The sequence below is a fragment of the Alexandromys fortis genome, unplaced genomic scaffold (assembly GCF_014885135.2).
Source record: "Alexandromys fortis isolate MF-2015 unplaced genomic scaffold, M_Fortis_MF-2015_v1.1 scaffold_157, whole genome shotgun sequence".
NCBI classification, from domain to species: Eukaryota; Metazoa; Chordata; class Mammalia; order Rodentia; family Cricetidae; genus Alexandromys; species Alexandromys fortis.
In genome coordinates this window covers 970,184-997,745 of record NW_026068041.1, presented here as the reverse complement: position 1 = coordinate 997,745, position 27,562 = coordinate 970,184, and the positions used below count along the sequence as shown (strand labels likewise).

Genomic DNA, 27,562 nt, shown 5'->3' with positions numbered 1-27,562 from the left:
TGAAGAGCAGAGGCAGGGAGAGGTGCTAAAAGCTTGAGGCCAGCCTTTTCTTTTTTTGACTAATTAATTAATTAATTCAAGACTTGGTTTCAGCCCTGGCTGACCTTGAACTCAAAAGGGATTAAAGGCAAGCGCCACCACACCTGCAAGCCAGCCTATTCTAGACAGCAAGCTCCAGGCCTGTCAGGACCATACAGAAAGACCCCGTCTCAAAAGAGGGAAAGAAAAAAGAAACGAGTGGAAAATAAGACACCATTCGTGACGACTCCATGCACCTGAGTCATGCGCAGGCACTCAGGCGCACACAGTGAGTCCGTGATTCCATGCATCTGGTTCAGGCGCAGACACAGTGAGCCGTGGCCCAGGGTCTGTGACTCCACGCACCTGGGTCATGTGCAGGCACACACAGTGAGCCGTGGTCTGAGATCTGTAACTCCACGCACCTGGGTCATGCGCATGCACACACAGTGAGCCGAGGTCCGTGCTCTCGGGCTTCTTTACTTTTGCACGTACCATTTGGTGTTGATTATTTACTAACTGCAGTGTTGGGACTGAACCCAGGGCCTTGCACATGCTTGGCAAGGGCTCTGTCACCGAGTTGCACCCCTCCTTTTCGAATTATAATGAGTAAAAATAGGAATAACCTTTGTGAGTAGGAAAAGGGCTTTACAAATTTGTGCATTTTGGAAAAGAGAGTGCTGCTGGCCCGCGCCTTCATCTGCCTGCTTGTCTCCCTGGTGAATCAGCACCTGGAGTCAGTGCCTTGTTCTCCCAGGATGGAGCTCTGGGGTTGTCACTGGAGCTCTGGGGGTGGCACACAGAACAGCCTCAACACCCCCACCCAGGCGACTCACACTACGCCCGCATCCTCCACTGAGAAGCACCAAGGTGGCGCACGCAGAGTGACTGAGAACGTAGTGTTCGAATCTTTATTTGGAGACAGAGCACAGCTCAACAGAGGCACAGGGACTCCAGTGACTTAGGGCTGGGCAGGGACCCTGATGCTGTCTTCTCATGGTCTCTTGCTCGCCCTGCACAGGCATCTCTGGGAAGAGCCAGATCCTGTTCGCTTTGGTTTTTACCACCAGGTACCTGGACCTCTTCTCCAACTTCATCTCCGTCTACAACACAGTGATGAAGGTGAGAGCGCACGCGCGGGCTGCGGGAGCGCTGGGAAGTTTCAGGCCCGGGCTGAAGCCATCGCACCTGCCTTGCTGCCCAGGGCCTTTCAGGGATGGGTCTCTCAGTACTGTCTCCTCAGGGCCAAGGTGGTCCTCGCACTTAGCTCAGAGGGGTGACTGTGAAGGTCATCGAGGTTGCAAATTTAAATGTGAGGCACCTTGTCATGACACACTCTTGTAATATCAGCACTGGGGAAGCAAGGAGGCAGGAGGGTTTGCTGCAAGTTCAAGGCCAGCCTGGTCTACATACCTTGTTCCAGGGCTACACAGGCTAGACAGTGTCTCAAAAGACCCCCCCCCACACACACACACATATATTCCCTAACATTAGCTGTAACACAGAATGGTTAAAGAAATAAATCAGACGTTTGTTTATTGGATTCTGGACATTTGGTGACTTGATTTGACCACAAGCGTGTTCTGCCTCTTCTGTGCCAGACTCTTGGGGACATTCAAGGCTCATGGATCCTGAGGGGAACGCCATAGGCAAATGAGAACACTGGTTAGGGATGGGGCTAAGCAAAGTATTAAAATCTTACATTAATTGATGTTTTCTTTTTAAAAAGTTGTGAAGAGTTATCTGATAGAGGATGGCTGGGTAGCTACCTCAGAAAGAGTGCGCAGGAGCTGAGGAGTAAACTGAGGTGTGTGTGACAAGAGATTAACCTTGAGATCAGAGGACAAGCACCCAACAAAACGCACAGCCAGCGCAAAGGCCCCTAGAGGCAGGAACAAGCTGGCCTCTTCGGAGAAGCGTTATGAGGCTGAGGCAGTGGGAACCCCGTGGGATTGCTGTAGGGAGAGGGGCCAGGGGGGTACTGGGCAAGGAGTGCCAAGGGCTCAAGTCAGTTACAGGGACCAGAGGCTTCCACGGTGCTGTGGTTTGCAAGTGAGGCCATTTTCTCACTTCCTCTGCCACGCCTCATCTCTTTGCCACGGAGTGTTGCATGCTTTGGGGATGAAGGTTCTCACCAGCCCTCCTGGCTCTGAGGCACATACATCAGAGGTAAGAACAGATTGCTAGTCAGCCAAGTGGGCTGCAGCTGCTCGCAGGCAACAGTGTGGGTGACTTGGGCAAAGCTAGAGTTGTACCGCTCCTATTACCTAACATCTGGATGTGAGCAATCCGGGGCGGGCTTGGCAGCCCCACGGATTCCTAGGCTCCTTTTTAACTCCTTGCTCTGCCGTCCTTAGTGTGGCCAGGACTCGTGGGTATGTAAACTAGACAGTTGTTCAGCAGCGCGTCACACTGCTTAGCCTCTGCAGTTGCCATCTTGAAATTCCTAGTTGTAAACAAAGGGCCTCACCTTTTCATTTGGCAGTGGGTCAGTACGGTTGTGTGGCTGACTAGTCATGTGCAAATCTATCCTCAGTTACATGGTTACAAAACAAAGTGTGTACTGTGGCTCCTAAGGCAGATGGGGATTGGTGGCACAGGAAGGTATCTGCCAGCTAGGTAAGGTTTTTTTGTTTTGTTTTGTTTTGTTTTATAAGATGGTCTTACCGTGTAGCCTTGGGGGCCTGGAACTCACAGAAATCCATCAGCCTTCTAAGTGCTGCAATCACAGGAGCATACCACCATGTCTGGCTTGATTTAGATTGGTTTATTTTATATTCTTTTGGTTTTTTTGAGACAGGTTTCTCTGTGTAACTAGCTCTGTAGACCAGGCTGGCCTCGAACTCACAGAGATCCGCCCGCTGTTGCCTTCCCAGCATAGGTGTAATTAAAGGTGAGCACCAGCACAGCCCAGCTTTAGTTTTTAAAGATTTACTTGTATTTTCTATGTATGGCTGTTTGCCTGTATGTATGTGCACTACATATATGCAGGTTACAGAGGCCAGAAGGCGTTGCATTCCCTGAAACTGGAGTTCAAGCCCATTGTGAGCTAGCTGGGAGCCACACTTGGGTTCTCTGCAAGAGCAGGAAGTGCTCACTGCCTCTCTCCAGCCTCCTGTTCTTGGTTTGGAAAAAGGATCGTACCACATAATAAAGACTGGCCTTGAACTTGAAGTCAGCCTGCCTCAGCCCCCTATAACTGGGATTATGGAGAAAGCTCATTTTGTTGAAGTTGCTGGGGTTTTTTTTATTTTTTGAGACAGGATCTCTCTACATAGCCTTGACTGTCCTGGAACTCACTCTGTAGACCAGGCTGTTCTTGACTTTGTAGACCAGGCTGTTCTTGAACTTAGAGATCCGCCTGCCTCCTGATTAAAGGCATGTGCTACCACTGCCTGGCACAGAGATCTTTGTGTCTCTGTAAACCAGGCTGGCCTCGAACTCACAGAGATCACTTGTCTCTGCCTACCGAGTGCTGGGATTAAAGGTGTGTGATACCACCACCCAGCCGGAGAAAGCTTTTTAAATAGTTTATTTAGAATCTCAAGTGACTGAGATGGAGGATAGTGAGTTCTAGACTAGCCCGAGTGTAAGAAGGTGCAATGAATAAAGATGCCTGCCATTAAGTCTGATGATCTGAGCTAGATCCCCAGAACCCATATGGTAGGAGAGAACTAATTACCACATAATATCCTTTGACATCTATATGCACACCTCAGCATGTATTTGTGCCAACACACACACACACACACACACACACACACACACACGACTTTCAAAAGACAAAACGAATAGCTGGGTGTGGTGGCGCACACTTTTAATTCCAGCACTCTGGGTCAGAGGCAGGCAGATTTCTATGAGTTCGAGGCCAGCCTGGTCTACAAAGCAAGTTCTAGGATAGCCAGGGCTGTTACACAAAGAAACCCTGTCTCAAACAAACAAAAACAAAACAAAAAACCCAAAGCCTGAGAATTCTACCCTGGGATTCCTACCTACTCTGGAAATCCCGTTTTGGTTGAGTGCGTTATCTGAAGCCCTAGCTCTGCCTGCTCACGGGTGGGGTGGGAATGTCTTATCTCTATCTTGCAGGGTGACTGTGGGGATTCCAAGAGATGTTCTGGCACACCAAAGGGAATCCTCTGACTCAGGGACATCCTTTGGGCTCATCACTAGTAGGGGGATGTTGTCACCTGTGAAGCATTTGAACTGTGTGAATCTGGGTCTGGGTCTTACATCACCCTGTCCTTAGAATCATTGTCCGCTTAGTTCATTCCTCTGCAGACCCAGCCTTGTGTGGCAGGATGAAGCGTCTAGTCTGGAATGGAATGGAGAGATGGTCATCATTTTCTTTGTTCTCTCCCCCACTAATCTTAGCTGGAGCATTCAGAGGAGAGGCCTGCCCATGAATCCTCTTGTAGGGCAGACAGATGGACTCACACGTCGTCACAGAGCATGTGATCCCATGCTACAGGTTGTGGTGACAGCATGCCATTCTAGTGACGTTTAAGTGAGTACATTCTCTATGCCAGTGTAATCTAGTGCCAGTAAGCAGCAGCAGTACCACCAGGAAGTTGTTAGAAATGCGAATTCCAAGACTGTCGAGACCTACAGAAGAGATCCTGGGGATGGCATCAGAGAAGCCATTGTGACTAATGCAATCCTCCATTTTTTTATGCCATGGTCCCCTTTTACAAACCTCTCTCTCTCTCTCTCTCTCTCTCTCTCTCTCTCTCTCTCTCTCTCTCTCTCTCTCTCTCTCACACACACACACACTCTCTCTCCTCTCACACATACATGTTGGGCCTCTGGGTTACAGAGATCATAGCTTATTATGACCATTAAGAAATGATTTAATAGATGTCCATGTCTCCCTAGGTTGTTTTCCTCCTCTGTGCCTATCTCACTGTGTACATGATCTATTGGAAGTTCCGGAAAACATTTGACATGGAGAATGACACGTTCCGGCTGGAGTTCCTCCTGGTCCCAGTGATCGGCCTTTCCTTTCTGGTGAACTACAGTAATGCACCAATGGAGGTGAGTCTGACCCCAAGGCCCAGCCGCCTGGGCCTGCCTACACCATTCACCCCCATCCCCAGGCAAGGGACACATCGGCTGAGTCAGAGGTTCCACGGTGAGCTGGTGGTAACCCTGCTTCTGCTGCAGTCCAGGCTGCCTATAACTCAGCAGGCCTGAGCTTCGAGAGACAAGCATCTCTGGAGGTCCTATGCTTACCGACACACTGTGGCCTAAATTTTTACTTATCAACTGTGCAGTCTATTAAAACTGTTTTGTGGACGTTTGCACTGTGGTAAAACAGACCTTACACACCTGAGTTTGTATTTCCATAGGAGGCAATGGAAAGGTACAGCTACTAAAGTTCAGGCTGGGGACACTATGGGTAGAGTGCTTGCTCAGCATGCATTCGGCCTTGAGTTCTATCCCCAACACCAAAAAGCCACAAATGAGTTCCTAAACTTGGTGTGGTGAAGCATGGCTGTCACTCTAGCCCTTCCTTGGGAGGCAGTTAACTCAAAGCCTACCTAGGTTACACTGGGACTCTGAACAAGTGATTGTGTGACAAACTGTTCTCTCCAACAAAGTTCACTACACATGGGCCCTCCAAAGCAAGAACCCTCGCAGCCCTCTGCTTCTCTGACAGGTCCTCTGGACCTTCTCCATCTATTTGGAGTCAGTGGCCATCCTGCCGCAGCTCTTCATGATCAGCAAGACCGGAGAGGCGGAGACCATCACCACTCACTACCTGTTCTTCCTGGGACTGTATCGGGCACTCTATCTAGCCAACTGGATCTGGCGGTACCAGACAGAGAATTTCTATGATCAGATCTCCGTGGTGTCTGGAGTAGTACAAACCATCTTTTACTGTGACTTCTTCTACTTGTATGTGACCAGAGGTAGGGACTGGTGCTGTCATTATGCACTCTATGGTATTCCAGCTGATGGGTCAGGGCCAAGGCTCATCCCTTCTGGAGCTTATTTGGATGGGGGAAGGCACAGACCAATGGGAACCACACTTGTGCAGATGAAAACTGGGGACTTTTGACAAACCTGGTTAGGAAATATCTCATGTATAAGCTCCAAAATGGGCCTTGGAAAGTTATAAACCTTGAAATGCAAACCAACTAAATTCACACAGGGCTGAGGGGGTTTGCTAGTACATCACCAGAGCATCTGTAAGAAGTCACTTCAATCAACCCAGTAATTGCCATGCAGGGAGGGTCGTGAGGGTGACGAGATAAGTTTATGGGAGTGGAGCAATGAATTGAAGCCAATTGCTAAAATGTACAACTATGTAAGGAAGGAGCACAGTAGCCAAAATTGAGCCAAAGGGGCATAGAGCCCATGGCTAACCTGAAATGGAAACTTGTGGTAACTTGATCCACAAACAACTTTTTAAGAGGCATGGTGTGGTATAGACAGGCTAATGAAACTCACAAAAGGAGGGGGATGAAACAATACTTTTCTAGGTATAGCATGATCTATAACCTCATCTTCCTTTTCTTCTAGTCCTTAAAGGAAAGAAGTTAAGCCTACCTATGCCAGTCTGAAGAGATGGGCCACCCTGTAAGGCATCCAGAGCAAACTATTTGGACTGTTCTCCTTGATGACTTAACCAATTGGTGTGAATTTGACAAAGAACTGGCCGAACTTCCCATCTCACCATCACCGCGGATGTAATGAGGCCTCACAATGGCGAGTGAATTAAGGAGCAGTTAAGATACCCCCTCCACCCATGACCAAATACTGCTCCTTTGACTAGAGGAAGGCTCATGCCAAGGAACAGGCAGATCCATTCAAAGATCCTTCCTAGGTCAGTGTGGAACAAGACCCTGGGTGTGTGCATGTGGTCACTCAACTGGCTTCCACACTGCAGCTTAGACTCATCTCAGCTGCCTAGGTGGATACTGTGACCATCCAACTGTGATTCAGATTCTTGTGCCAAGACCTACCATCAACCCCCTCTCCCCTCCCTCCCAGTTTGAGGTGCTAATTAGGGTGCTTAGTCACTCCCAATATTTTCTAAGTTTTGATGTAATAAAAAATTCACACCTTTATTGTCAATTGTTTTATTTATACCTACAAAAGAAAACAATATGGTATCAAAAGGACAATTTACAAACTAAGAATAGTAGTAACATAGCTCTTAGCATCCTGTGCCTTAACATCACACCTACAATTCAAGTCTCAATGACAGGAATGTGTTCAGAGACCAGCAAATGCATTAGCAGAGCACTGATCCCAAGCAAAAGCCACCAACCTTTTAGATGAGAAGTCTGCACAATGAATTGTTCAGGAAGGGTAGGGAGAAGCAGCCCACAGCTTAATACTGAAGCCCTTTCCTTAAGCGAGTTAACCACACAAAGGCAATTACCCCACCTCAGAGGGCGTGCCTAGGCCTGTTCTGAGAGAACTCAAAGGACAGACAAGACAGAAGTCATTTGCACTAAATAGGAAAACTGCTAGTTTTCTGCCGTACCCAGGCCAAAAGAGCTCATGAAGTAGTAATTCAGCTGTTAATTTATCTGGATTATGCTTCTGGTGGAAAGGGGAGGTAAGCAACCTAGCTACTGCTTCATCTCCAAAGACATTAACAGAAAGGGTGTTTTTAAGAGCTGCAGTAGCACAGGATAGCCCATGGTATGATGCTTAATAAGTAAATCCGAAGAAAGAAGTATCTTTAACAGGCTGGTCAGTGTCCATGATTAGACACTTCCTTTTGGCAGGGTGAGAGACAGACAGAACATATACTTTGGTTTCAAGCACAGAGCAGGGTTGCCACACATCTGTGCCCACCACTCCCCCAGCTTCATATTCTGTAAAATAGTAAGGAAAACAAAAGGATGCCAAGCGTTCACATACATATACCCAACATATGCTGACAACCTACCTGTTGTGTCGCACACTGAATCCTACTTTCAGAGCCCTCAAAACCATCCCCTTTCTCTTCCTGAAGGAAACCTCAAGTGTATGGTTACGACTTTTACAAAGCAGCAAGCACTCTGAGGGCACAGCCACGAAATGAAGTGGAGCCTCCTCCTGTACTGTGAATGAGCAGCACAGGTAACAGCAAAACAAAAGACCCCGCCATGTGATGATCTCTCACAGGTGCTGGGGCCATCTACTGTCCCATCCTGTTAGGGGACACAAGAGCAAAATTCTTTTGTGCATCTGTTGCTCTTGGAAGTTTCAGGAAGAAAACAGTTAACAAAGGGATGAGACAAACCCACCTTCCCACTGCAGAGTAAGGGGGACCTGGGCTCTAGTCCTCCAGAGTGCTTCCTAAGCACTACCTACCTGTGAAAAGCTGAGTGCAAAAGGATGCCGAGGATGAGTGCCTCCAGCTGCTATGAAACACCACAGAACAGGCCGGGGAGTCCTGCTCAGGAGAGCCTGGCCAAGAGGGCAGAGCAGCCCACGAGCCACCCTAACTCTAAAAATACTGAATTTAAGAGGACGATCTGCCCATGTGGATGTCATCATTTATAAAGGTGTTTTGTACACCATAGACTCAGCTGCTTAGGAAGCATCTGCTACACACTGATGCATGCTCACTGCTCATAACTATTTGGCTAAAGAAATCAACTTTTCAGATGGTCCCTAGTTATATGGGGAACAAAACCAGGCAGTCTCTACCCAAATGCCAGTCTACCCAGCAAACAATGCTTTGTAGTTTTTCTAAACTTAAAAAGGTCGCTTGAACTCAGAAATCTGATTTCTAACTCAACACTAACCTGGTTAATATTTAGTAACTGCAGGAGAGAGGGGCAAACCAATTAGGAATTTTTTAGCTCTCAAATCCATGTTAATATGCCATCAGCCAAAATGACTGACAAGTCTTAAAATTCACCACGCCGAGTAATCTAACTTCAGTAACTTAAAACCCACCATGGACAACACACATGAAATCCCTCTTGGCTTCTCCCAGTAAGGAGAACAGCCTGAAGCACAGATGCTGCCATCTTCTGCAGAACACTCCATCCTTCCCTACCCTCCCTCCCAACAATAAGCAGGCTCCAACAAAAGCGCCTAATACCTTTAAGATGAAAAATAGCTCAATATCCTCAACATGCATTAAATCGGGGGAAGAAAATGTTTTCTAGTCAGTTATATATATATATATATATTTCCGTACAAAATCTGTTTACAGACTGGATCTTTTGGGTGGGCAGAAGAAACCTGGCAGTGAATTTTAACTAATCTGCATTAAAAAAAAAAAAAAAAGATAAACCACAATGGTTGGGAAAAGAAAAAAATAAAAATGGCTATAAGGTAAAAGAATAGACAGTGTTCCTTTAGATGTAATCTGCACGAGTCACTCCCACCAAGCAGCTTCATTTACGAGAAGGAGGAGGGGGAGGAGGAGGGGGAGGGTACTGGTAAGCAGTCTGCCCCATATAGCCTATCATATTGGTAGCTCCTGGAGGCTGTGCAAACTGCTGTGACATCAGTGGCTGTGGCTGCTGCCCAGATCGGCCTATACCACTAAACTGCTGACTAGAGCTCTGGGAGCTCCTCCCAGTTGAGGTGGTGCTACTAGCCCCGTATGTGCCAGCAGCATACTCCTGGGCTGTGTAGCCACTGGTACCATAAGCAGCTGCCCCATAGGTGCCTTGGGCATAGGTGTATTGGCCTGCTTGTGCCCCAAAGGCAGAATTTGGGCTTCCATAGCCACTGCCATTAGCATAACTGGCTCTATCGGTTTCACTGCGATCCCGGTAGCTTGTAGAATCTCTCCGGCCACCATCCTTGACCCCTCGAAGCCTCCGGTCACACTCATCCTGATACATCAGATTGGGATTGTTGGCCGAAGAAGTAGTCCGGTATCGAGAGCGACCTCCTGATGGGAAGATAAAGGTATCTTTAAAGCCAGTATGAGATCCAACACAAACTAAACATAAAAGGGAACAGAAATACTCAACACATCTTCAGTGTCAGCAATGCCAGTCTTTAAGCTATAATACTTAACTTGGTGCCTTTTAGACTCTTCTTGAGGGCAACAAAAACAATCTATTTCCCCCCCATCAGTTTTCTGAGGGTTTCTGTTTAGCCCTGGCTGTCCTGAAACTTGTTCTATAGAAAAGGCTGGCCTCAAACTTAAAGAGACATGCCTGCTTCTGTCTCCGGAGTGCCGAGATTAAAAACGTACACTACCACCCTGAAGCCAAAAAACAATAAACAATCTTCACACACCAGGCTAGGGAACCAGGAGTCAGAGCTGAGTGCATCTCACAACCGTAGATCAGTGTGTGTTAGCTAATACTATGCTATGAAATGACGTAAAATTACCAAATTCTCCACGTGCAAAACTGAAAACTCTAGTATAACTAAGCAGTTTAAAGGTATCCTGTCTCAAAAAAAACAAAAACAAAGAGACAGGGTCTAGATACAAAACTCAAACTGTACCTAGAAGTCGCACCTGGCCTTAGATCCATCGCCAAAGCAAACACCACACCATCAGTGTGTGTGTGTGTGTGTGTGTGTGTGTGTTGGGGGGGGATCTCTGTGAGTTCGAGGCTAGAGAAACCCTGTCTTAAACACCCGCCCCCACAAAAAAGAAATATACAGCCGGGCGGTGGTGGCGCACGCCTTTAATCCCAGCACTCGGGAGGTAGAGGCAGGCGGATCTCTGAGTTCGAGACCAGCCTGGTCTACAAGAGCTAGTTCCAGGACAGTCTCCAAAACCACAGAGAAACCCTGCCTCGAAAAACAAAAACAAAAAAAAAAAAAAAAAAAAAAGAAATTTACAGGAATGTATGAGTTTAGTTTTGACCATGCACGTGACCCAAAATTTAAATAAGTGGGTCTTAGATTCTCACATACAATAGTAACAATAGCAGTACAATGATGAAACTTGCTTTTTGACTTACAATGACGCCATGAAAACCACTAAGCATTCTCTGACTTCTAAGCAAGAGCCTTCCTTCACAGATCAAAATGAAAAATTAAAAAAACAGCAAAAAACAATTAGCATCAAGGAGTCCCATACAGTACCTGGAAAATTCCAGGACTTACCCTTACCCCCTCCGCCGCCACCGCCTCTGTGGTCCACCAGTTGCATCAATTTTGGATTGATGGCCTGATTAGCCTCTTCCAACACTTTGATCAGCTCTCTAGCCTGCTTTAGGTTCCCCGGGGTAAAGAAAGTATAGGCAGTGCCCTTGTTGGTGCTCCGGGCCGTTCGGCCAATACGGTGAACATAGTCCTCCGAGCTGTTTGGATAGTCATAGTTGATCACAAACTTCACATCTTCCACATCTTCCAGGTCAATGATGAGTCATTGTGTTAAGTTGATGTGGAAAGAGAAGGTAAAGTACAAGGCCAAGAGGTGGAACGCACGAATGCAGATGACAGCAAGAGGAGAAAAGATGAAGTTAGTAACCACTCTGAGCAGGTACAAAAAAGACTCATCCCAACAGAGTAAAAGAGAACCAGTGATTCTCAGGACACAAATGGGCACTGCGTCTTGATTATAATCCCACGGGAATCCCATTTAAAGCCCCCAAACTCCTGCCTCTTCTGTGACAGTATGCTGACAGGAGCTACACTACACCAGAGTTCAGACTGACACATCCCAGTGCCACCGCTTTCAGAACTGGGATGTAGAGATTAATAACCACCATTAAAGTGCAGGGCCAAATCACTTCTACTCTGTTGGGAGAAGCCTGGCACAGTCTACCAACAGCACAACAACTTACCTTCCGACCAGTCACAGAGCAACATGGAAAGGCACTTCATCTACTCACTACATTCTCAGACTACAGTTAGGGCTTTCTTGCTCTCGTATTTAAAAAGCAAACCAGAGCCACAGTACACACCTATTTTGCTTTGCTTGAACATCCACATTATCTTTCCCTTTCAATCACAAGAACACATTACACTAAAATTTCACTGCACTTCCAAGCCCAGCTTCTCAAGTGAGGGTTTTTTCCACTCAAGATTACAAACTGGATACTTGTATCATTAATCAGATTGTCTACGTGACCTGGAGATTCAATAGCCAAAGAATGTGGGGAAAACCATGACATTTTGAGACACACATTAATATTCTGCACATGGCTAGGAATTGGGCTGGGTAACCCCTAAAACTTATAGTTATGTAAATGTTAGTGTAATGCTTTCAGCTAAATGTTTTTTTATCCTACCCAACAAACAAATTTAACAACAGAATCCTAATTTTTTGTGGAAAAAAATCTGCATTTTACAAAGAATATTCCGAAAATATCCTAGATAAAACACAGATTTCTGTGATAGAAATAATTAAAAAACATTCTCTGTTTGTTACCAGACCGATGCACACTCCCTCCTCCTTTGGGAAACCGCTGCAGCCGATCCCGTCTCTTTGTCTTTTATATTTGGCGGCCTCCTTTCGAAAACTCCGCCTTCTGACACGGGACCACTGGAGCGCGGGGAGCATGCATCAAGGGTCCATGGCAGTGAGAAGTCCCCACACACGCTCGCTCTGTGAACTGGCTTAGATGCTTCTCTGTAGCCCCATTTGGTTGCCAAGCGCCGGAGAACCTGGGTTCAGGTAAAAATTTCAGGTCCTCCAACGCCTCCCCAAGGTAATTGGGGTGATTGTAGAAAAATTAAAAAAAAAAGTTACATCCAAAGGGTCAGACTGCATCTATTGCCCAGACTGGATCAATTTCAGGGGAAGGGGAGATGATTAAAAAACAAAAATTCAGCTGTTATTAGGGGTGTGTGGAGTAGGGGCATTATGTCTGTTTCTTATTACAATAAAGGCTCCTCAGTCTTTACTGACCCCTAAAGTCCTGAATCACACCAGAAAGACGAGAAGGCACTTATCACAGGGGGCAGCTTGAGTCTCCGGCTTGGGTCGTTGATGCCACAAAGAAAAAATATAGGGCAAGGATGGAAGATTGGGGTGGGGGTGGGGTAACTCCATAAGCACATCTTCAGAGCTTGAATAATGGCCCTTAGTCACTCCCACTGGTGACCATGGGCAACAGAGCACGCTGAATTACTGCACTGGATGCACAGGAGTGTGCTTTCCAAGCAGCAAGAACTGGGGCTCCAGATGCTAACAGCTGGGAGCACTTCTGGAGGGGCTTGATAAAAGGTGGACACGGTGCAAGTTCTTCATACTAGAAAGGTGTCCTGTGTGCACACAGCTGCCTGAGGCCACCAAAGAGCAAGCACAGAATCTGGTTTTCTCCAGTCCAGGCTGCCCTGAGGTTACTGGCGCACTGCCACAACGTTATCTTGCTGTCTAGAGAAGATGCTGTAGCAGGGTAAGAAATGGAAAGTTACATGGTTTGGCCAGTGGCCTGGGAGAACCTATGCCATGGCCTAAAACCCCAATGACTAATTGGGAGGATCTAAGACTAGTCAGCAGGCTCATCTAGAGCGGCTTCGGGCCAATGTAGATTTGCCTCAGTCATGTACTGAGTGATCTGCAGCTGATATCAAAGCTTCTGCTAAAAAAACAAAACAAAATCAATTCAATACTTTTAGTTCAACAGTCTGTAGTTTAAACAAAAAAGAAAAAGAAAAAAGAAAAAAAAGCGAAATAAAAAATATCCCAGTGGAAAGGGAACAGTGGTCGCCTGAAGATGACTACTATAACTATGGGAAGCCAAGAACTTACCTGAAGGGATCATTTAAGAGACCATCGCTCCACAGAAGTGAAAAAAGGCCTGGTGACTCAGCTGAAAATAGCACCCCTGTCTATGAGGTAGAAGCCTTCACTTTCCAGGATCTTGTAGGACCTTGGTCAGAATTCTGCCATTGTGGTGGGTTTTCTCCCTCCTTTTGATTTTTACAAGGCAGCAAACAAAGGGGCCCAAAACAAGCACTGATGTTGAGTAACAAGAAACAGACTCAGGCACCTTCCCTCTCCCCTCACTTGAATGAGGGAGGGTGGGATGAAGAGTCTAAGTTATTCTAATGGCAGCCAATTGATTTTGTTAAAATATGCGAAGGGACACAGAACAAAGATTTTTAATTGTCTAGGCAAGATGCACAAAGAAGCTACCAGCACATAGCAAGCCTGTTTTAAAAACCACCATTACTGAAAGCTTTCATGGAAATTGCTTTCAGGCTTCTGCCTCCTCTCCCAACAGGCCCAAGTTCTAACGGCACAGACCCAGACATGACCTCGGAGGGAAGACACAGCTTCCCGCCATGGCTGCAGGTCACTACCTCTGAAGGAGTTCAAGGGATAAAAAAGCCCCACCACTGCCGCACCAATACTTATCATCATTATGTTAAATTGCACAGGGAAACTTGGTACTTCTCACCTTCCTCGACAGGAAATTAAACATATCAATAATGGATTCCTCATGATAGAAATGACCCCCATCTCTCTAAAACAAGATCTCGCTATATATAAACAAGGATGGCCTCAAAATATTGATTCTTCTGCCTAAGCCTCCCAAGTGCTGGAATTTACAGGCATATACTACCATGCCCAGCTATAGCAATCTCTTTTTGTGGAGACAGAGTCTCACAATGCGGCCCTAGGTGGTCTAAAGCTTACTAGGCACACTAGGCTGACCTCAAAATAAGAAAACCACTTGCCTCTGTCTCACAAATACTAGGATCAAAGGCAAGTATTACTACACCCAGTTGAAATAATCTTTATAAATGTTAACATTTTGGGTCAGAATTGTTCAGGTCAAAACAACAAGCCATCTGTATATATCTTATATTTGTGAGTTGAAACTAAAGAACACCTTTAAATTAAGTTCTTAAAGTGGACAACAAATCAATGGCCAAATGGAGGGTAAGAAGAGGGGAGAATTGCCCACTATTTTACTGAAATAATACCAGGCAATGCAGACATTTTAAAAAGAATGTCGTTATAGTATAAAGTAATCAAACTTTTTAGTAAATGTTCATGGAAGTAGCCTCTATGCTTGTATCTATAATAGACAAACTAGCATAAGGCAAAAACTAAAGAAACCAGTTTTTGTTAGCCAGGTTTCATTAGACTCCTATCCAGCCAGAAAACTGAACAAGAACAAAAAGAAATTAAGCTGTAAAATGAATTATCTCCTCTCCTTGTAACTTAATAGTCATGCCTAGGCCTTGCTGCAGACCAAAGCCTGTTTGTTAGGAGCTGGACGAGACTTTGAAAATAAAAGAGGGGTGGGTGGGATGACTGCAGAAAACCCAAAATAATAAAATAAATTAAACCCACAAAGGTCAAAAAAAATTTACAAGAGGGGATCACACTTATACTCTTTTGACTAAACTTATATATATATATATATACAACTCTAAATTTGACATGACAAAAAAATTTTCAAAACAAAAGATACACAAACCACCGACAGAGACCTATCTATACAAACCTAGCCCACGGGAGGCTACATCTGTGGCAATGAGTATAGGAGCCTTTCCAGATCGGAACTCTGAAAAAAAAAGAAAGAAAGAAAAACAGGTACCAAGTTAGGGAACTATAAAGAACATCCATAAAAGACAAAGAAAAATCATTCTCCCCACCCACCTAATATACATGCCGCTGATAATGTTGGCTTTGTAAACCTTCTTAACAGTTTATACCATACCCACTTTAAGAAAAATAAAAGTATTTTTATTAAAAACTATGGCCGGGTGGTGGTGGCGCACACCTTTAATCCCAGCACTCGGGAGGCAGAGGCAGGCAGATCTCTGTGAGTTCGAGGCCAGCCTGGTCTACAAGAGCTAGTTCCAGGACAGGAACCAAAAGCTACGGAGAAACCCTGTCTCGAAAATCCAAAAAAATAAATAAAAACTGTGTGTCTATGAATGTAGGTACTCAGAAGCCAGAGACATAGAATCTCTTTGTGGCTGGAAGTACAGGTGCTTGTGAAGCACTCAACACAAGTCCTCTGAAGCGCAGCATGTGGGTCTTTTTTATTTTACTTAAAGACAGGGTATCTCTTGTCTAACAGCTCTAGCTGGCCTGAAACCCTGGAACTCATTTTGTTGACCAGGTTGGCCTCAAACTCACTGAGATCTACCAGCCTCTGCCTTCCAAGTGCTAGGGTTAAAGGCATGCATCACCATGCCTGGGTCATCTCTCCAGCCCTTTCATTTGGGGAAAAAAAAAAATTATTTATATTATTAAAAGCTTTAAAGAACTCTGGAGAGGTACTGAAAATGCCCAAGGTTCAATTAGCTAAAATAGGGCTAGTTGGACTTTGATCTACAAATAAAATCTAGTATAGGGAATGCAGCCAGGCCATGTCTTCAAAACTATCTATGACCATCTGTTTTTGTGTAGAAATCATTCAAACCATTATTTGATATACAAAGCCAAAATAATCTATTACCCGGTTCTTTATAAATAGGGCAGGGGGCATAACATTTGTCAAAAAAACTTTACTGTGCTAGTAGGCAGAGGCAGGTGGATTTCTATGAGCTCAAAGCAAGACTGAATGACACAGTGAGATCCTATCGCAAAAAAAATACTTAGTCTTATTCTTACCATTAAGTACCCAATCTCTTTCTGGTTGACTCTTGTCTCCATGGATACACATAGCTGGCCAGCTATCAGAAGAATATTATACATTAGAAATCTTTATCCAAGTATCAGTACATAATGTTGATCAAGTTGTTTAAGCTACATAGTAGAAGATGGTGCTTATTTATACATTTACACAATTACACATTATGCTAAAATACACATGCGTAAAGGCCCTAGCATAGCAGTGGTTCTCAACCTTCTTAACAATACAACCCTTTAATACAGTCCCTGTGGCGACCCCAACCATAAAATCATTTTGTTGCTACTTCACTAACTGCAATTTTGCTATTGTTAGGAATCATAGTGTAAATATCTGGCATGCATGGTATCAGATATATGACCAGGGTGAAAGGGTCGTCTGCCCACCCTCCCTCCACAGAAAGAGTAACCTAGAGGTCGAAAACTGCTGGTATAATGCTCTCTAGGTGCTGTACTCACCCATCTCTGCGCATCCTTCGAGTGAGGTCATCACAGCGTCTCTTTGTCTCCACAAATATTATAGTCTTATTTTCCTTTTCCGCCATGATCTCCTCCATCAGTTGGATCAATCTGAAAACAAGACCAACAATGCAGTCTCATACAGTATCATCCACACAGATGCTATTAACTCCCAAAGCTTAGAGTGTGGTGGCACATGCCTACAGTCCCAGTATCACTCGGGAAGCTGAAGCAGGGTGGAAAATCCAAGGGTCAACCTTAATTACGTAACAGGAATCTTCTCTTCCAAAAAGAAAAAAAAAAAAAAAAAAAACCTTCAGACCTAACTTTTTTGGGTTTTGTTTTTCTATACAACAGGGTTTCTCAGTGTTGCCCTGGCTGTCCTGGAACTCACTTTGTAGACCAGGCTGCCCTCAAATTTCAGTAGTGGCATACACCTGTAATCCGGGAGAGAAAGGCAGGCAGATTTTTGTTGAGTTCAAGGCCAGCATAGTCTACAGAAGGAGTTCTAGGACCGGCTCCAAAAGCTACACAAACTACAAAACAATCTCCAAAAACAAAACACAAATCTTAAATCGGCCTGCCTGCCTGTGAAGCACTGGTATAATCGTCTTAAAAAACAAAACACAAAAAACAATCTTAAAGCAATTGGCCTGCCTCTGCAGCACTGGTATAAAGGTGTGCTAACACGCTCGGCTTGTTCAGGGGTACTTAAACGCATACATCTATAACTATTCAGGGTCTGAAGAGATTAAAAGTCTTGCTGCTCTTACAGAGGGGACTGACAATAGCTTTGGGCATCCACTATGGTGTCTGGCAAACATCTATAATTCCACCCCTAGGGATCTGAGGACAGTGCATGAAAACAACAAAAACTAATCCACTGTGGTTATAGTGTTTTCCCAGCAAGCATGATGCCCTGGGTTCAATCTTTAGCAACACCTAAACAGTGTGGTGGCATATGCCTGAACTCACAGTACACGGGAGGCAAAAGCGCTAAGTAATCTTGTTTACACCTCAAGGTCCAAGGCCTACGAAGGATACACGAGATCCTGTTTCACATACAGGAAATAAAGTGAATTCTAACTAATTCACTCACACTAGATTCAAGCAGGTCTGATGCATTTGATATTATTCCTATCTCAAAAATGAGAAATGGAGGCAATGAGACGGAATGGAATCCTAACTATCTAGCCGGGCAGTGGTGGTGGCGCACGCCTTTAATCCCCAGCACTCCTTTAATCCCCAGCACTCGGGAGGCAGAGGCAGGAGGATCTCTCTGAGTTCGAGGCCAGCCTGGTCTACAAGAGCTAGTTCCAGGATAGGCTCCAAAGGTACAGAGAAACCGTATCTCAAAAAACAAAACAAAATAATATTTCCAACCTCAAAAAAATCCTGGCCTTTTCAGCTATGGTACAGTACAGCAGTAATTCTAGCATTCTGAAGGATCATGAGTTTAAATGCAATGTTAGGACATCAAGAGCAGCTCTATCTTAAAAAAAAAAAAAAAAAAAAAAAAAAAAAAAAATCAACCAATCCCAATATTCTATCAAAACAAGAAAACAAAGTCCCCTTTTCATACTTGTGATCTTTTTCACTTTCCATACAGACATCCACAATCTGCAGGATGTTGTGGTTGGCACTCAGCTCCAGATTGCCCACGTTGATCTGGGTGTAATCACGCAGGAAGTCCTCTGCAAGCTGCCTTACTTCCTTTGGCCAGGTTGCACTCCACATCAGTGTCTGCCGGTCAGGCTGTCAGGAAATGAAGGTTTTCCTTTAAAGAACTATATAACAGTTGAACAGGTATAAATATAATGAAGTATCAGCTTTACGAACCCTGATTTGGTCAACAATTTTACGTATCTGGGGCTCAAAGCCCATATCAAGCATTCGGTCAGCCTCATCCAACACAAGGTAAGTACAGCGACGAAGATTTGTCTTTCCTGATTCCAGAAAATCTATTAGGCGCCCAGGGGTGGCTATGCAAATCTCAACACCTGCAAAGCAACAAAACAATAAACTTTATAAACGGTCTAAACCTCAGTACACAGAAACCATGACACACCAGCTCTGATGGCTGCATTTGATGTTCAGCAGTTGCTAAACATACACAGTATCTGAAGGGCATGATGTAATGCGAACTTCAAAGAGCAGGTTAAGACTCTAGCTTCTCCCTGCTACTCAATTTTCTAACAAGAAACTTGTCCAATTTCATTTACAGAAATTGGCAAGGAAGGATTTTTTTTTTTTACCTCTTTCCAAGTCTCGAATCTGAGGACCTTTAGGAGCCCCTCCATAAATGCATGTGCTCTTCAACCTAGAACACTTTCCATAATCATCAGCCACCTGCTGCACCTGCTGAGCAAGTTCTCTGGTAGGAGCCAGCACTAGACACTGAAATAAAGGGAGGGGAGAAGCAAATAAACTTGAGACAGCCAACCCAAGTTTAACAAAAACACCCAAACAACCCTAAGAACCTCAAGTTATTTGAGTAGTGGGACACACTGGCAAATACAACTTACACTTTAGAAATGGAAATGATACCAGCATCTTTCCTACTTGGCTTACTCTGATGCATTATCATTACATAAAGTATAAAGACAAAAACAAAAGAGGGTCTTCTATAGACTCTCTGGCCTTTAACTATGTAGCTGAAGATGACCTTGAACTTCCTTCTGATCCTCACTTTTCTACTACCCAGGCTAGCCAGACTAGGTTGCACCATCACACCCTGATTTGTACTACCAACTTTTAACCTTACAAGATGAAAGATCATGTGTCAGGCAGACCTCTGTGAGTGAGATTGAGACCAGACTGGTATTCACAACAAGTTCAGGGACAGCCAGGGCCATTACAGAGAAACCCTCTCTAGGTAGGGTGGGGACATCCATCAAACAAAAACTTAAATATCAGTAGGAAATACAGATTAAAGTTGAGCTTAGAAAATGGCTCAGGGGTTAAAAACAGTGGCTGTGGCTCTCCCAGAGGACCCTAGTTCAATTCCCTGCACTCACATGGCAGCTCATAACTGTCAGTAACTCTAGTTCAGGAGGATTTGACATCCTCACTCACACAGACATACATGGAGGTAGAGCACCAATGGACATAAAATTAAAAAAAAAAAAAACTTGGCTGGGCGGTGGCACACGCCTTTAACCCCAGCACCTGGAAGGCAGAAGCAGGCAGATCTTTGTTAAGTTCAGACCATCCTGGTCTACAGATCAAGTTCCAGGACAGGCGCCAAAGCTACAGAGAAACCCTACCTTAAAAAACAAAAACAAAACAACAACAACAAAAACTACTTAAAAAGATAGGGGCAACGACAATGATGACTGGAGAAGATGCTTGCATGGTGGTGCACACCTTTAATGCCAGCACAGGAGGCAGAGGAAGGATGATCTCTGAGTTCAAAGGTAGCCTAGCCTATGTTAAAAATAAAAAGCTGATCAGAGATCCACGTGGTGTGGTGGGAAGAACTGACCCTAACTTCTACAGAATCCACTCCCTAAAGAAAAATAACAAAAACTAACAAAAATGAGTAATTCAAAATTGTTTGAGGGCTGCTGATATAGCCCAGTGGTTGAATATTTACCTAGCACACATTAAGCCCTAAGTTCAACCCCCAGCACAAAAAAAAAAAAAAAAGACTTGTACTTAAATGTGCTACAAAGACTGGTTCAGGGCTGGAGATGGCTCAGCAGTTAAGAGCATTGCCTGCTCTTCCAAAGACACAGACAGAATAATGTATACATAATAAATAAATAAATAAAGCAGGCAGTTAGGAAATATATTTTTAAAAAAAGGGGGAAAAAAAAGACTGGTTCAAAGACTAGGTTTAGGGAGATAGAGCTCAATGGTGGGTATTTATTTGCCTAACACACACAAGGGCACAAGTTAGATATATATAGAACCCCAAACAGAAAAGAGAAAGAATGCCTCAAATTCAGTCATTTAATTCCAAATGATAGGGCAGGGGCAAAGAGAGTTAATAAATAGCACTGGCTCTTTTCCAGGACTTAGGTGCAATCCTAACAATCACATTGCAGATAACAACTGTAACTCCAGGTCCAGGGGATTAAATACCCTCTTCTGATCTCCACGGCCACACCCACACACAGCACGAGCAGACTTAACAAATAGGCCAATGTAATGCAGAGCATTCCCAGGTGGCTCTAAAGAAGGCAGAACAAGCCAGGCGGTGGTGGCGCAGGCCTTTAATCCCAGCACTCGGATCTCTGTGAGTTCCGAGGCCAGCCTGGTCTACAAGAGCTAGTTCCAGGACAGGCTCCAAAACCACAGAGAAACCCTGTCTCGAAAAACCAAAAAAAAAAAAAAAAAAAAAAAAAAAGGCAGAACAAAGAACATGAGAGCACACCAATGTGAATTTTTAATTCTTAAAAATTATAAACTGGGCTGGACAGTGGTGGTACATGTCTTTAATGCCAGTACTTCGAGGCAGAAGACAGGTGGATCTTAGTGGAATTCAAGGCCAGCCTGGTCTACAGTCAGTTCCAGGACAGCTAGAACTGTTACACAGAGAAACCCTGTCTCAAAAAACACAACACAACAAAACAAAAAAACAAGAAAATTTACAAACTGTAAAACACTTACAATTGGGCCATCTCCTCTTTCCAAGTATGGCTGGTGGTTTATATGAACAATTGCAGGCAGCAAATACTGAGGAAGAATGAGAATCAACAATGTCATACAAACTCAAGCCATTATCTTAATGGTTCCAATTTAAATCAGTAATTAACAATGCCCTAACAGAAAGGAAGAAAAATACAACACATCACCACACTCAAGTACAATGCAAACCTCCATTTGAAATATTGCACACAGTAGTATTTTATGTTTCGGCTCTGGTTTCCTGGAACTCACTGCATAGACCAAACTGGCCTCCGACTCAGAGGCCAATCTGCTGGCTTCTGCCTCTCTAGTGCTGGGATTAAAGGGTATATCCCACCAACCTGGCTTGCACATAGTATTTTAACTATGAGTTGAAAAATTGAGAAAATGTGAGCTGGGCATGGTGGCGCATGACTTTAATCCCAGCACTTGGGAGGTGGCAGAGGCAGGCAGGTTTTTGGCTGGAGGCCACCCTGGTTCCAGAACAACAGTGACTACAAAGAGAAACCTTGTCTCAGGGTGTGTGTGTGGGGGGGGGGGGGGGGGGGGGGGGGAGACGGGGACAGGGACGACACGGACATGACACTTGAGAAAAATCTAGAGAACTAGGATAACAAATTAAGTTACTACAATGTCAAAGACATGGTACCTACCGCCAATGTTTTCCCAGAGCCAGTCTGTGCAATGCCAACCATATCCCGGCCACTAAGAGCCAAAGGAAATCCTTGGCATTGAATGGGAGTTGGTTCTGTAAAATGCTGATCCATCAGCACATCCATTACATACTCTGAAAAAAAATTGAACGCATTAATAGTAAAGCTAAGGGCACACATGAGATCTAGAGTAGCAGTTACTGAAGATAAGACTTACTTAGACTTATCAAGAACTTTAAACACAATTTCTTGCCAGTTCACTACCACCTTTGTGAATTACTATCCTAACAAACCTAATAGCACAGGCCCATGCGTCATTTACTGTCCCCAAAGTTCATACTGTATCCTAGAAGCAATATTCTGCTGCCTTATAAAACGAAGGGGCAAAATATCGGTGCAAGTTCTGACACTAAAAAGAAAGAAGCCAGGTGGTGGTGGTGGTGCACTCCTTTGATCCCAGCACTTGGGAGGCAAGTGATCTCTGTTGAGTAGGAAGCTAGCCTGGTCTACAAAACAAGTTCCAGAACACACTGAGTTGTGACACAGATACCCTATCTTAAAAAACAAACAAACAAAAAAAAAAAAAAAACAAAGCTGAGGAGATGGCTCAACTGTTAAAGAGTACTTTTTGTTCTTACAGAAGACCCAAGTTTGGTTCCCAACACCCATATCAGAACTGTGTGTAATTCCAATGTCAGGATATCTGATGTTGTCTTCTGACCTCTCAGGACCTTATCCTACACAAATAATCTTAAAAAAAAAAAGTATTAATAACTATTAACATAGTAGTTATTAATACAAGTAGCCTTCATGCTTTTAAAAATTGAAAACTTACTCATTACTATTTAAAGCCAGGTGTAGTGGCAGCACTTGGGAGGCAGGGGCAAGTGATCTCTTGAGTTTCAGGCCAGCCTGATCTATACAGTGAGACTTTGTCATGAAAAATAAAAACCTAAGAAACTTTTAACTTTATTACTGTGTGCATGTGTGATGTGCCGGAGTGAGTGTGTGGTGGTCGGAAGAGAGCTTCATGCAGTTGGTTTTCTCCTTCCACGTTTATCTGGGTTCCAAAGGCTGAACTTAGGTGGTCCAAACACTCTCACCACTAAACCATCTGACTGGCCAATAAGCTACTATCTTTTCTTTTTTCCCCTCTCTCTTTTTTGGTTTTCCAAATACAGGGTTTCTCTGTGCTGCCTTGGCTGTCCTAAAACTTACTTTATTCTGTAGACCAGGTTAGTCTCAAACTCAGAGTTCTGCTGCCAAGTGCTGAGATTAAAGGCATGAGCCCATCACTTCCTGTCTATTATCTTTTCTTTTAAAAAAGGCTTCTATTTGTCAACAAAATTCTGAGCCTTAAAAAAAAAAAAACTTTTAAGCAACCTACCACTTAATGCAGTATTAAAGCACTTACGTGGGAAGTTCGCATGATGGAAGGCGAAGACAGGCTTGGGACAGACATCGCCTCCTCTCACTGTGATCTCTTTCTTCCGACGGAGTTCATCAACTTCATACTATGGGGGGGGGAGAAGACAGTAAAAGTTCTTCTCAATTAAAAGCTTTATTATCACATGACAAATATTAATATTTTTACATGAATTCAAGTTTGTGATGTACATGGCTAACCTTATCTAAAAACAATTAGACCAGCCAGGGTTACTTAAACAGTCTACTACAAATAATTAACTTCTATTCTACATAAAACTAGAACTAGCTCTTTCTGAACAAGCAATTATTTTCTGGGGTAGAATACACTATCGGGTGGTTAAAAGAACACAAACATACAATGTTAATTTATCTTAAACTAATTTATGAGAAAATAGGTGAATAGTAGAGTTTAAGCTTTACATACATATGGTGCCAGGTTTGAGCACGGTACTGCTAAAAGAAAATTAGCTCAATGGTTGAGAAATTGCCTTCATGGACAAAGCTCAGGGTTTGACCAAAGAGAGAATATCACAAACCAGGTTTGCCTGCCCATGCCTGTAACCCTGGCACCTATGAGCTGAAGTAGCAGGATAGAAAGTTAAAGGCTAGCCTAGAACTACATAATGAGACCATGTCACACACAGAATAGGGTTTTTTGGCTTTAAGACAGGGGTTCTTTGTGTTAACAGTCCTGGCTGCCCTGGACTGCTTTGTAGACCAGGCTGTTCTTGAACTCAAGAGATCCACCTGCCTCTGCCTTCCAGGTGCTGGGATTAAAGACATGAACCACCACTGCCCAGTAATAAAATAGTTGTATCACATAAAAATTAAACAAAACACAACGGCAAGCCAGCCATGGCTAGGGCTGTTATGGTCTAACCTAATACAAAATAAAGTACAACCACTTGGATGAATCTGTTTTCTTACCGGAGTCAGTCTAGCTACTTCTGGATGCTCCACATAAAAATTCTTCTCAAATTTCGGGAGTTCACTCAAATCCCACTTCTTTTTCCGTAAACGCTCTCCAGGATTACCAAACTTCTTTGGGGGAAGGCCACTACCACCTCTTGCTCCAAACCTAGAGACCAGAAAATGTTGATTCATTAGTAGCTGTTTCATGCGACAAAAGTATGCGAAGAGATGGCTCTTGGAAAGCCCTTTCCAAAAAGGGTTCATCTTAGAATTTTAGGGGTAAGTAAGAGCAGAGATTCTGGAACCAGACAAGGATTGAGCTCTATTTCCTTCTGAAACTTCCTATGTAATCTGGGAGCACACTTTACTTTTCTGCATCGCAGTTCTCTATGTAGAGAACAGCACTACTACTAATTTTATCCATTTGGCAAAATCATTGGCTACCTCCCAACTACATACCCAGTGTATTTTTTTAAGTGGTACTGGAGATTCTGCATGGGGTAAAACATAAACAGGTTTCAAAGAAGATTAAACTGCTCTCTTAAACTGTAAGAGCAAGATTGTGGACATGGAGAAAAACACACATACTTGAAGCAAGTCCCTCAAAACTACAACAGCTTCTTGGACAACTTCCGCGCTTGCTGAGACAAGCACTTCCCAGCTAATCTGCAAACTAAAGGGACACCAGGAACTAGCACTCACCTTTATTTTATTCAAAAGAAGCAGAATAAAGGGTTGTAATCCTTTCCTCGCTAGCCTTCATCTTTTTTATCGATATACTTCACTTTGTATCTCCTTTTTCTTCCCCAAATAATATTACTCTTGTTTTGAGGCTGAACCTCATTTACCCTAACTCACAGAAATCCTCCTGCCTCAGCCTCCTAAACACTGGGATTATAAGTATACAACACCATGCTCAAATAATACTGTTACAGAAGAAACAATGTTGATGTAGGTTAAGGTATTTCATTTAATAAAATTCAAAGCCAGATACAATGCTGAAAGCGTGCAATCTTTAGCACTTGGAAAGGTGGTGGCAAGATCAAAGTCCAAGGCCAGTCTGGACTATGAGATTGCAGTATCAAAACAAACCCCCCTTCAAACAGATTTAAAATTAAGTCTTGTTCAAGAATACAGATGTGGCCGGGCGAAGGTGGCGCACGCCTTTAATCCCAGCACTCGGGAGGCAGAGGCAGGCGATCTCTGTGAGTTCGAGACCAGCCTGGTCTACAAGAGCTAGTTCCAGGACAGGCTCCAAAGCCACAGAGAAACCCTGTCTCGAAAAGCCAGAAAACCAAAAAAACTAGAAAGCCAGTTTTTTTTTTCTTCAGTCTTGCAAAAATTACCCAACCAGTTTTGAAGAGATTTTTAGCCTCAGTCAAACGACTTTAGCGTGGCTCCTAACATGTTCCTGGTGTGATGCAGCATTGCTCCATTTCTGCTGGTTTCCAGAGTTAGTTTCTCCGTGCAGCTCTGGCTGTCCGGGAACTCACTCTGTAGACCAGGCTGGCCTCCAACTCAGAGATTCACCTGCCTCTGCCTCCCAAGTACTGGAATTAAAAGAGGCACATGCCATAATGGCCCAGCTAACATTGCTTGAATATTACAGTAATGATCTGGAAAGAAAGCTTCTAAAATTAAGATTCCTTTACAAGGCTAATTCTAACTGAATTTTCTTTCTTTCTACAACTAACCTTGAAAACCGTTCCCTTGCTTTGACACAAGAGCTACTGTAGCCCAGGCTGGCCTCAGTCACCAAGCTCCTGCCTCAGCCTCTGGTGCTGGGGATCACTGGCATGTGCCACCTCAAGGTCTCTTGGTTTCAATAGCTTTGTTATTTCTAAGGATTTTCCCCATTCGAGGGAGAATCTCACTATGTACCTCTGGCTGTCCTGGAACTCAAGAGATCTACCTGTTTCTACTGCTTGAGTGCTAAGATTAGAAGTGTGCATCACCATGACCAGCCAAGACTTTACTGTATCCAAATAAAAAAAAAAAATCACCTAAAGTTTATTTAGACGTGAACTGTTTCCGGTATCTGTATCACGAACAACGTTGGCATAAACTTTTTTGAGTACTGACTCCAGGACAGGCACATTCAAGGATTTTTCTAGTTAGCACAATACGAAGTTTCCTGCGGTAATTTATAAAAAACTTCCTAGCTTAGGCCTCAAAGTTAGTTCTGCAATATAACTGGATCTATAAAAGGCAATAAATAAAAATATCACCTGACCTCCCGGCTCTCCCAACTTCGATCTTTTAAAAGCAGCCCCGCACTTCTCATTCCAATGTGTTTCCAATTAACCAAATATGACCGAATGGGAGTCAAATCTGGCTTAGAGTCATAAAAGGCCTTTTCGACTCTAGTCCCTCTAAATTGGATGGCTGGAGACATAACGGAAAGGAAACCACCTCGAGGTCGCTTTTTCTAGACTTGAGCATGCGGGTTCTTCCCGGACAAACACTGCGGCTTGCAGGGACCAAATGATCGGCGAGGCCGGTCAAGCGAGGCGACAAGCCTGACCTGCCGCCTCCGAGCCACGACGGCGGACCGCAGAGGCGCTCGGCTGAGCCAGAGGCCCGAGCACGGCGGCCATTGTACGTCGCGGGCTACCCCGCCCCCCGCCCGCACCTTCCCCTTACCCTCCACGGTCCCGGTCGCGGTCCCGGTCCCCAAAGCCGCCTCCGCGCATGGTCCCAAACGGATAAAGATCTGGAAGCGGGGCACGAATGGCCGAGCTAGGGATGGCCTGTGGCTCCGGTCTAGTGACGACCGATGGCGGCGGCGCCTCCGCTGTTGGGGCGGCGGCAGGCGCGGCGCTCTCTCGCTCCGACGCGCTGTCTCCCGTGGCAGACGCCACCGTCGCCGCCTCTCTCGTCGGAGACGGGAGCAAAACACAGAGAATCGGGGGTTGTTAGTACAGCGGGGAGGTCTGGTCACGCTCAAACCGGGCGGTGCCACGGTTTAGGCGTCTCCCTTCCTTCCCAG

The 27,562-nt window shown here is 44.5% G+C and overlaps 2 protein-coding genes across 3 annotated transcripts in view; one reads left to right on the top strand and one right to left on the bottom strand.

Moving 5' to 3' along the window:
* The window catches only part of Kdelr3 (KDEL endoplasmic reticulum protein retention receptor 3), an 11,557-nt gene extending 4,466 nt beyond the window's left edge, over positions 1-7,091 (top strand). Inside the window, exons 2-5 of the mRNA XM_050165535.1 lie at positions 1,040-1,140; positions 4,894-5,052; positions 5,678-5,930; positions 6,544-7,091. Coding sequence (XP_050021492.1) covers positions 1,040-1,140; positions 4,894-5,052; positions 5,678-5,930; positions 6,544-6,584 — 554 coding nt within the window. The 3' untranslated portion in view covers positions 6,585-7,091. The remainder of the gene's footprint in view (positions 1-1,039; positions 1,141-4,893; positions 5,053-5,677; positions 5,931-6,543) is intronic.
* Positions 7,088-27,562, bottom strand: Ddx17 (DEAD-box helicase 17). 2 transcript variants are annotated; one of them, XM_050165533.1, is made up of 13 exons: positions 27,217-27,562; positions 24,589-24,739; positions 23,648-23,747; positions 22,234-22,367; positions 21,563-21,628; positions 19,204-19,345; positions 18,788-18,948; positions 18,531-18,703; positions 16,949-17,059; positions 16,472-16,533; positions 15,354-15,413; positions 11,050-11,292; positions 7,088-9,874 (listed from the first exon to the last, which is right to left on the bottom strand). In XM_050165533.1, exons 1-13 carry the CDS (start codon positions 27,264-27,266, stop codon positions 9,369-9,371), a joined length of 1,959 nt encoding a protein of 652 aa, XP_050021490.1. In that variant the 5' UTR covers positions 27,267-27,562; the 3' UTR covers positions 7,088-9,368. The 2 variants fall into 2 exon arrangements, with proteins under 2 accessions (XP_050021490.1, XP_050021491.1); XM_050165534.1 differs by having other exon boundaries at positions 11,056-11,292.